We start from the raw sequence: 11,362 nt of genomic DNA, 5'->3' as shown, positions 1-11,362 counted from the left end.
AATATTATTTAAATACGAACCACAGCATCGTATATAGCTATAGACATTAAACGTGGAAAACACGGGCCGTGAAAGATAAAATTATATTATTTATCGATAAGTATTTATATCCCGCCAATGACATTTTATACTAGACACGTTATACGCCCACTAACTTAAGAGAAAACTTGAGCGAAACTGCTTTGATAGCACACATGCACGTTTTTTAATTTACTTACCTTTAACTACATAGACAAATGTTCTATAAGGGACAGAGCTATTAGAACAATGTGATAAAAAAAGACAACTAGTGTTTGACCTTGCGTTTCAAGTGTACGCAAACGTAAATATTGACCATGGAATATAGTGACCAATGATTACTTCAGTCAAAACGGGACATCGATTTTTTTTATGTCAAATACTTTTTACTTGAAAAAATATAGTTAAAAATAATAAAAAACACGCTTTTATGATCAAATTAACTAAAAAGTAGAAAATAATTTTCAATATAAGTATCATTTAAGGAACAGTAAATAGTATAATTGTGCAAAAAATGTGGGGCGCTTTATGAAAACTGATAAATGGAGCACCCCATGTTTTTTTTTCACAATTATACTATTTACTGTTACTTAATTGACAATGGCAACGGTTCATTTCGGAGACAACGGCACGAAGCATCGAAAAAAGGGACTGTCCCGTAAAAACGGGACGTATGGTGGCTTTCCCATTGATCCGCATGCTTGTCAAAGACAAAGAAATAATGGAACAGAAGGTAAAAAATGTCCAAAACTGTCGATAATAGTTTTAGTATGTCGTTTACGTAGAAATGTTATAGTACAGTTTAACTAAATAAATTATTATTATATAAAAATATAATTTGAAAGAATGTATCTATACAGATGTATCGACTGGTTTCAAATATACGATTTAAAAATTGTTTATATTTATTATCATAGATTAGTAAATATTACTCACTCCTAACAAGAAAATGTACCCAGTTTTGAGAATTGAAATAGTTGCGTAAAAAAGTTTTGCCACGTCTCCGTGCTAAAATGTCTCTAAAATATTTGAAATAATTATTTATTTATTATGTAAATTACGCAGTATTAGTTATTTATTCGTAAATTTTCTCTAAAAATGTTTTTATTTGACAAGAATTCAAAAAAGAACTTACTATTAAGCCGTTTCTGGCTTATTTCAATTTCAAGGCGGCGAAGTATCTTTACTAATCTATGTTTATTATTATCAGTTTTATTTTACACACGACCAATAATTGCAAAGTTGTGTAAATTTTATAAATGTACTAGCTGACCCAGCAAACATTGTGTTGCCATATAAATAAAAAAAATGTTAAGGGTGAACAACCCTTATCACTTAAGAGATATGAAAAATAGATAGTAGCCAATTCTCAGACTTACTGAATATGCATATAAATTTTGGTGAAAATCAGTAAAGCCGTTTCGCAGGACTAGGTACAGTAACTAACATTGTGACATGAGAATTTTATATATAAGATTCTAATTTTACCGTGGTTTTTTTGAGGATTAATTTCTGGCTATACAAAGATTGTTTATTAAATTATGTTTAGGTTAAGGAAGAAATACGACCTTAATGATTGAAATATTTATTCAATTAAAGAAATTTTAAAATACCGTATACTATCCTATATAAATTTTATGGTAATATTTTTTATTATTTACCACAGGTATCGAAGGAAATTTAAAGATTAGGATACAGAATTTCCCATATATCGATTTTATTTTATTAAAATAAACCATAAAATGTTATATTTTGACTAAAAACACACTAATATAAAAATTAAGCAGTGGGATCTTAAACTATAACATACGACATATGAACATCGTCAGATTCAATAAAATGTCACTTCTGTTCTGTTGATCTATGACCATGCATTTTGCGTCTTTATCACTTTCATTGACAAAAACATACTTTGTCTCTTTCTGGTTACTCACGTAATCATGGCGGATCGAACACGAAAAATAAACAAAATTTAATAATTTCTCTTCATTTACGTGTGATAGGTGATTCCATGAAGTTTGTTTCTTTTTCGAACATAATTTTTGCATTTACGCATTGCACAAGAAGGCATTTTGAGGCTTTAAATTCAAAATAATGACGTTTAACGTGTTCAGTGACATTCGTGTGTATTACTACGCCGCGCGAGAGCGACTGGACTTGGCTGGAGTCGTTTTACACCACTTGCCGTATTTTGTATGTTTCAAGTTTTGCCCGCTTGTGGCGGATCTTTAGTTATAGATCAATGTATCCCGCTATATACATATGTATATGAATGAGCTGTGCCTGTCAAATATTGTAAACTAAATAAGACTGTAGGTATAACTAAATGATTTTTTTTCCATCGACTTCAACGAAAAGTCATACCAAATAGATGCTCTCTTTTTTACCTAAGACACATGATTTTATTGTTGCCTATGCTCATATGACAATTTTGAATATACCCACCAACGGCTGCGACAAATTTACAAACTAATTTATTTTTATTATATCTGTTCGTTGACTCCACGACGGGCACAATTTGTAAGGTTCAAGAACATGTTATTGCTTCGTTTCACACAGAGCATCCATAACACAATACTTTGTAATACTATTTCCTTATTTTCAAATTACCCATCTACTGAATGTATGATTTACATGGGTGTAATCAAACATTCATTTTCTTGCGAAACACTAATAAGTGCACTTAACCATCAAATGCAAATACCTGTTCAGGTTTACAGAAGCATATCCACGACAATAGTTTTCTTTCCCACCATTAAATGTCTATTAAATTAAATTATTAGTTGGTGATAAATCCTCAGAAAAAAATATGGAATATAACTTCACGTAACATAACATATACGTGTTAAAATATGTATTAATTATATTAAGTTAGATGTAAGTATTCAAACAAATTTAGATCTGCAAAAAAGTTAAATTATAATATGTAAAACTTCACGTTCATGATTACTTGCATTAGCTAGAAAGTATTTTTTTTATTTTTAAGAATTAGTGGAAACAAGTGACAAATTATAAAAGAAAAAATGAAATTCTATATGGAAAAATAAGCACTTGCAAAAAATAATACGTTGTGCTCTATATTCCTCATTGTGTTCCGTCGTTTCATTCGAACTTGAAGATTAATTTCTTTTTTCTTTTATAAATGTGTTGTCTAAGGCTATTCCAGTTCACCTAGCATTTTAAGAATGACAACTAATAAATATAATTGCTACTTTGCAATTTATATAATTGTTGTTGTTTTTAATAAAACCCTTATAACAGATCAAACAATCACGACACTGATCTGGTAAGAAAAATTGCCATGAAAAGATATTAATAGCATTATAATTTTATATTTACCAATTAATATGTTTCCTACATTCATGCCTGAGATGTCAGTAAAAAGTTCTGAAAGGTGTCAATCTATAATGGATCACTGACCAGCGTGGCCCAAGCAATTCTCACAATGAGAGGGCCGTTCCCCGCAGTGGGACAAAAATGTTTAAATTGTTAGTGACGACGATTTGTATTAATAGGCGAGTGTCATTTATATAGGAGACGTCAAAAATAAATAAACATGGCAATTGGATGCCAATTGGGTTTAAAGTGAAATCATTTTTTATTTTGAGCTCTGCAATGGGTATCAATCTAAAATGCAGTGACAGCCTAGTGGTTATGAAACTCGGCCTCTTGATCGAAGGGTCCGTGGTTCAAATCCCAGACTCTTTATACCTCAGATTTTTCAGTTATGTGTGTATTAGAAATTAATTGCCTGCTTGGTTGCTCGTGAAAGAAAACATCGCGAGAAAACCTGCATACATGAGAATTCATAAAAAAAGGTTTTCAAAGGTATGTGAAGTCTACTAATTCGCACTTGGCTAGGGCGGTGGACTATGACCATATCCTTCTCATCCTTAGAGGGGACGCGTGTCCAGCAGTGGGATAGTAATGAGTTGTTGTTGATGATGATGATGATGAATATATATCAGATTAAATAACACATAAGGATTCTAAAAATATATTTTTCTATGCAGGAGAAATATTTTAGTTACTATTTTGTCGTATCGTATAAAAGAACAGCCAGTAACTTTAGTACTCTCAGACAAAACTTTCTTGTCTGTAAAGCTACTGCAAGGTTACATTGACCTTACGACTCATTTTCAGTGCCTTGCAATCGCCAATTCATGCAGCCAATTCATTCAATCAATGTGAAGACTAAAGTACTTCACGGCTGTACTTAAATCAGCTGTACAGTTATTGTAAAATATTGTTTGCATATTTATTACGAAACTTAACCAATAAACCTTGTAGGTAATGCAGTGTTAGTTAAAAGCAGATTACATCTCTGTTTAATGGATTTTCTTATTATTATATGGAAAAATGCTGAACTCAAATCAAATCAATTTTTTTATTCAAAATAGGTTCTTTACAGATCACTTTTTGAATGTCAAAGCAACTACCACCACTTCACAAGGTGTTCACAACTCCTAAGAAAAATGCTCAGCTGATGCAAAAATCGAACTGTGTATCTGGGAGGTGTGGACTCTGTGATAGATTTCTTATATTTTGTACAGAATGTAGCCTAAGTTTTTTTTGGCGAGCCGGCGGATTACAGGCATGGGTGGATATAGGATAATTCAAGTTCAGCAACAGGATCTCATTACAATGTCGTTCTTTACACGATACCAATAATAAAAATGCAGTGATAGACTAGTGGTTGAAATTCGGACTCTCAATTGGTCCAAAGATCGAAACCTAGACAACTCTTATTTTTTTAAATTATATTTAAAATTTACGAAGCCGCACTTGGCCAGTTCGGACTTGGACTACTCTCTTAGTCTGAGAGAAGACCCGTGCCCACTAGAGGGAAAGTAATGTAGTCTTTGCCGTTTTGGCAGTGTAAGTTGCAGAGTATGCAGAATGCATAAATATCTTTTCGGTGACGGGAAGAAAACCTTTGAAAGGTACTCGTAGTAGTGGGCTGGCTTCTGTAGGATTTACATCTCTGTGGCAGGCTAGAGGTTACGTTGTCTCCATCGCATCTGTCGTATGTTTACGCGACTACACATATCATCTATATTTCCAGAGGCGCTGGCTGGGCGAGCTTTGAGCTCCCACCCTTGCCAACCGCAATCCAGGAAGCTCCCTTTTAGTCACCTATTACGACATGTAGAAGATTCCGTAGGTCTATTCTAGTTTCGAGGCTACAGATATAAAAGATATGGACCTAACATTAATTTGCTAGTATACGTCAGTCCTTAGATAGCGGCTTTAGCGGCAGACGACGCAATTCTTTTGAAGATTTTTATAAACAAATCTTTACAAAAAATTGGACACCACAAAGGTTTTTCACATGACATTACTCATATAGTTCTTTAAGCGTTCACACGACTATCGTGATTTTATTTCCATATATTTATGTAGATCAAATGTAGGTCCACATATTTTACATTTTCTTTACCCCAGAGCAAGATATTAACCTATATTTTATTCGTTCGATATCCGAATTATAATATTTTTTGGCAAGGTTTTTTATGCTCTACAAGTGACAAGTTTCATATACCTACAACTTGTCTGTTATATAATCTCTGAGTTATGATTATGATGAATACTTATACACTATAACAAAAACTACAAACCATCACAAAATTCAGCATTATAAGAATTAACTAATGGCAGTATGGAACTGGATTTAAATATTGACGTAAAATAAAATGTTTCCAGAAATTCTCAGAAAATGCAGACCAATGTTGACATAAATTAAGAGATTCGATCCAGACCGAATGCAGAGGAAATAGAACGCTGGCACCAGCGCTAAGTGTACATTTTGCAATTAGCTAGATTCGGTTCATTTATTTGGGTTAACAATCATTGTACAATTATAATAATTATTATATATAAATGAATTATTATTGGTACCAAGTTTTTCGTAGGCAGGTAATGTATTTTTAAGAATGAATTAGTAGACTGTATGTCAGCAAATTATTGTCCAAGTGCGAGTGGAACTCCCACACGCAAAGTTCCGTGCTTACAAATTATCAATTATTTACTGACTTCAAAAACAGGAAATTTTGTATCCGTAATCATAGAAGCCATAGAATGACGGGCATTTTGAAAATTTAAAGAGTCTTCCTACACCTGTTACGTTTTATGTTTAGATAAACAGAAAAGTGGCAATAAATTACCGTTTCTTGTATGGGGGCCTCCCTTTTTTACTCCAATGCTTTCCAGCGTATATATGTTATTAATATTGTACATATTACGTATGTTTCATTCTTAGGCACACCCTACAAAACAGTCTGTAAAAAGTTCAAGTCTGTATATTACCACGCTTTTATTAGCTTGGCCTGTATGTATGTAGGTATGTAACGAAATCTTTGAACTAAATTATTACCCACTTTAAACAGACCAATTAATTTAAAATTTACACTTATCACGAACCGATGACAATACACGATTTTAATAACTTTGTCCCATTTTTCAGGATGGTCAGGATTAACGATTTTTCCTTGTGCGATTTGAGAGTGGTTTTTAGTTTTTTTAACTATAATTATTACATTTCTAGAGATCCCTTTGAGAGATGGATAGACAGCGGAGGCTTAGTAATATGGTCCCGTGTTTACCCTTTGGGTACATAACCCTAAAAAATATTTAAAATATTAGGCTCGTCATTGGAATATAGCATGACTTTCGAGGCACGCAAGCAGGCTTGAAGTTAGCCGCTAACGGTCATCCATCCACATCCCGACTGGCACAGATAGTCACAATAATTATTAATTACGATCAACACAAAGTGATGCGCGCGATATTTTTTGTTTATTAAAAAATGCGATGCCCGGTGGATAAAAAAGCAGCAAACTGCGCCTATCACTCGTTTACGTACCTAATCTTTTTTTATAGAGAAGCGTGTATAACACTATAGCCACATATATAGAAGGTGGTAGAACCCTTTATGGTTCGACTCCGGCGGCACCACCGCCACACCTATTTCTACCTAATAACAGCAGTGCTAGGCGCTGCTGTGTTCCGGTTTGAAGGGTGTGGTAAGGGAGACAGACTTTTCCGAGGCGTTCCAGCTTAGTCCTCAGGGGTAGCGGCGCATCTGTGGCCGACCTCAGGTAGGAATATCTAATCCTATCTGGGGTTGATTACAGATGTCCATGGGCGGCAGTAGCCACTTACCATCAGGTGGACTGCATGCTCGTCTGCTACTCTTATATTATAAAAAAAAATTAATACCTACTATTACTTTGTGGTAGAGTCGCAATTTGTTTCTCTTTGTCTTGTTAAATAGGTTTAATAGGTGAACCGAAAAATACCGACGACTTCAATGAGGAACTCAGTTTATTTTTAACCTTTTTATATTTAGATTTTTATTGTTATAGCGCTCAGAGTAACACTATTACAGTTCATGACATAGAGCCTAGTGACAGACTGACAACTGACGCATAGAAAAAATTCGGATTATTACCTTTTGGGTACAGAACCCTCTAAACTACAGCTTACATAAGATATAATAATATTAAGCATAAGGGGCGATATTGCGTCACGGACTTTAATAATATTACTAATAATTTAGTTCTATATCGATTTCTATAGTTATTTATATAAAATTCTTGCGAGTATAGATTTTTTAAATGTAAAAATGTTAATGGTGCAGTGCCAACGGATGTAGTCATAATGTTGCGTCACTTTCGTGCTATATCATGAGTAAAAGGGACATAGAGAACTCAAATAACGAACCGTGAATCAGGCGAGAGCACAGTTCAAAGAGATCGGCACATTATATCACGATGTTGGCCAAACAAAGTGATCAAATCATTCATGAAACTCTTTCGCCATACTTTTAGTTGCTAGGGCTACAAGTCACGAAATCATCGAAACGCCTAGGTACAAAAAATATAAACGCCCGCATAGTCCACTTGTCAGATTCCCATCGTACGGCCTACTTCCTAAAATACGCAGAACATTCTCGTAGCAGCGCATCATTAAGAGAACACGAGCTACGCCTCTGTACCGGAGCGTTTCGTCTTCTAAATATTAAAACGCGCCTTCAAGAGCCTCATTTCTATGAACGCAACACGCAACGTTCACGTCACGTCAGGACGATTACTTCATTCTGTGTAACAAATGGCGTGGTGTCGTAGACGTACGTAGCCTCACTGCACTGCACCGCGAGGCGCAGCCGAGTAAACGTGCCCTACTGACACCGAATGAAATCAAAAAGAGCGTCGCCGGATCAACTCTACCAGCAGAATACCAAACGATATCGTACCATTCAACGTGCCGCGAGCGGAACCCATTCATTGCACGCTTATTAAATACATATAAAACTCTTCTTGCGACACTTTTACGAGCCACTATGAGTCTTCGTCGTAAAAAAATTATGAAACTCTGTTTCACACAGTCCATGGTAGGTTGTAGGATAGCGCGAAAAGACAATGCGGCGTTGCCACACCGTGCAGCCGAGCGTACGAGCAGGTAGCCTCTCTTTAGCCTCCACAGTCCACAATGCACACATTGTAATTATTATACAACTAACACTTGTTTATTAATTAAACATTCGGAGACTTTTCTCCAGGCCTCATGTCCCAAAACCGAGAAACAAATGGTTACTCCAAGAAGAGTCTAATTCGAACCAATTGTAATAAATAAATGAAGTAGTTTTTACACATCGATTTTGTTAATTCTTTTTAGATTGCGCTCGGTTACAACATCATGAGGACCTCATATCCGCTTCGTGTGAATAACCGTGTCGAATATAACAAATATGTACCAATGTAACAATGAAAACTAGATATTTAATAGATCTAATGTGTACATACCGCTTGAAGGGTCCACATACGCTATTTTTAAGTCCATCTCTATAGTTTCTGCAGGCTTCGCCTCTGCGGAGCTCATTTTGTATTCTATCGGAGCTTCTATTACGATGTCATTCTTTGCCTGGCTCGTGGAGGCGGCCAGACCCTGCGCAACACTCATTTTTGGAGAGTCTTCGTGCATTCGGACTGTCAGGCGAAACAACTATGATTTGTCGCCCGCAAATATTAAAAAATATCATCTACACGGGCTATAAACAAAATTTATTTCAAAATTTCTCCATAAAAACTAATAATTCTTTGATAAACACAAAATGTAGGTCTCTAGGCCACTTCACTTACACTTTGATATTCCGACATAACTCGGGTTCAATGGAGCTACTGTACTCATGACTGACATTGAAATAAGTCGGTAAAGGGCAGCGAGAAATTAACCCAATTTGAAAAAATCGTGTCATGGCCTAATTTATTACAAAAAAGGGAATCGTATATTTTAAAAATAATAAATGATTTATATTAAGAGAATAATAAACTAATAATTGATACTTGTTAAGAAATAACTTTGAAAGTACTTTTGTGAATAAAAAACGAACTCTACTTCTTATCGTTTAAAAATCATGTAAATGATGCAAAATGACTACATTTGCTTATGAATACGCTATGTTGTGTAATAAATGACCGTTTCTATTGCACAATCCTTTCACAAGGGCTTCGAATGTAGGTCAATCTGTATGAGTATGATTGAGAAGTATATATTTATGGATGCTAACCTACTAAGCAATATATAAATAAATTGTATAACTTGAAAATATACTTAAAACAATTTATACTATGATTATTAATTTTTAATGAATAATTTAAACTCTTAAATTACGAATTATATTTAAAGTAATACTATATCCGGTAGACAATACTGCCATCTAGAAAAAAATTCTTAGCATTATGCGTTTCCTGTTGTTTCATTTAGTGTGTTATTTTCATCAAAGATGGCGCCGTCAATGTAGACTTTTATTCACATATCCGTTTAAAGTAAATAGCTAAAAGCATATCACGTATATTATGTAGTATCTCTGTTATTATTAATTAACCTGCATCTTGATATTACTTCTTTAAATATATATATTTAACGAATCATAATTATATATATTTCACCGTTTACATTATAACTTCATCGTGGCGCCATCTTACGGTGCGCAGAGAAACTAATTTCTAATGTTGCCAGTTTCATACTTTTCATAAATTAATGCGTTCTAAGTCAAAGAGTATAGTTAGTTCTAAGTTATTTATTAAAAATAAAAATAAAACGTACATAAAAATAAATAAATTACTAAATACTTACAAGTTAAAGTAACTAAAAATGTTAAAATATATAATATTTACCCGTCATTAAAATCATTTTATTTCAACTATATAGAGAATATGTGCTTTCACGATTGATGGCGAAGTAAGAACGAAAACTTGGGGTATTGTCCTTACTTCCTATATAGGCTACTATACTCTATGATCCTTACTCGAAGATCATAATTTAATTGTGTCCAGTAATATGACAATGACATCGATATTATAACAATAAAAAACAAAAACAACAAGTGTCAAAAATGTCAAAAATAAGCAATTGATTGTCAACTTGACAGTGTCAAGTTTGACTTCTACACTGAAATAAGTGAAATTTTACCCAGAAGCCATGCATCGCATAAACAAAAAAAAAAAAAAACTGAAATTTGAAGTACCTAATTAATTATTACTCTGATAGATTTAAACAATGTTAATAAACTAACGTAAGTTTATGTAGTGTAATGAATATAAGGTATACAAATGTAATGATTAACTTCATTCTCTATTCAAAACTCGAAGAGCTTGCTGATAAAATTAAAACTATGGCCCTTCTTATAAAGCTTAGTAAGCCTCTAAGAATATTGATTCATAATAATGTAGGAGAATAATGTATTTTAATAGGTACCTATTAATTACATATAAAATTAAGGAGAGGGTTGGTCAAGAACTCAAGAATAATCTAATGTGAGGGAAAAGGGTGGTCTTAGCAAATGTCACATATTTTTTCCATAAGAAGTAGTGTAAAATTGCAAGAAAGAATATTAATTGCGGTTAGTCAAACAATATAACTGAACTAATTTTTGTCTGCCACTGGTAGAATATTAGTACTATAGCATATTTCACCATCATCAACCTAATACTACCCTACTGCTGGGCACAGGTCTTCTCTCAGAATGAGAAGGATTAGGCCATAGTCCAGTGCATATTGGTAAACTTTACACACCTTTGAGATTATTTTATAAATCTCTCTATTGTGCAGGTTTCCTCAAGTTGTTTTTCTTCACCATTGCAAGTGATAATTAATTTCTAATATACATATAACTTTGCAAAATCAGACGTGCATGCCGGGGTTCTTGAATCTCAGACCGAGTTTCAACAATTAGGTTATTACTGCTGTGGATATTGCATATCATGTGACTGTAATTTTGAAAATGCTTTTAAGTGGAAGCTTTAATTTCAATCACATGGTTTCATCTAGATCCATTATAAAC

At 33.8% G+C, this 11,362-nt stretch overlaps 1 protein-coding gene across 1 annotated transcript; it reads right to left on the bottom strand.

Moving 5' to 3' along the window:
* Positions 1-7,537: 7,537 nt before the first annotated feature.
* On the bottom strand, positions 7,538-9,197 carry LOC140743558 (uncharacterized). The gene is made up of 2 exons (XM_073074932.1): positions 8,819-9,197; positions 7,538-8,485 (listed from the first exon to the last, which is right to left on the bottom strand). Exons 1-2 carry the CDS (start codon positions 8,998-9,000, stop codon positions 8,107-8,109), a joined length of 561 nt encoding a protein of 186 aa, XP_072931033.1. The 5' UTR covers positions 9,001-9,197; the 3' UTR covers positions 7,538-8,106.
* Positions 9,198-11,362: the final 2,165 nt, after the last annotated feature.

This window comes from Epargyreus clarus, unplaced genomic scaffold (genome assembly GCF_041222505.1).
Source record: "Epargyreus clarus isolate Ecla_fem2 unplaced genomic scaffold, WU_Ecla_fem_2.2 ptg000007l, whole genome shotgun sequence".
Taxonomy (NCBI): Eukaryota; Metazoa; Arthropoda; class Insecta; order Lepidoptera; family Hesperiidae; genus Epargyreus; species Epargyreus clarus.
The sequence above is the reverse complement of the archived record's forward strand: the minus strand, read 5'-3'. Positions and strand labels throughout refer to the sequence as shown.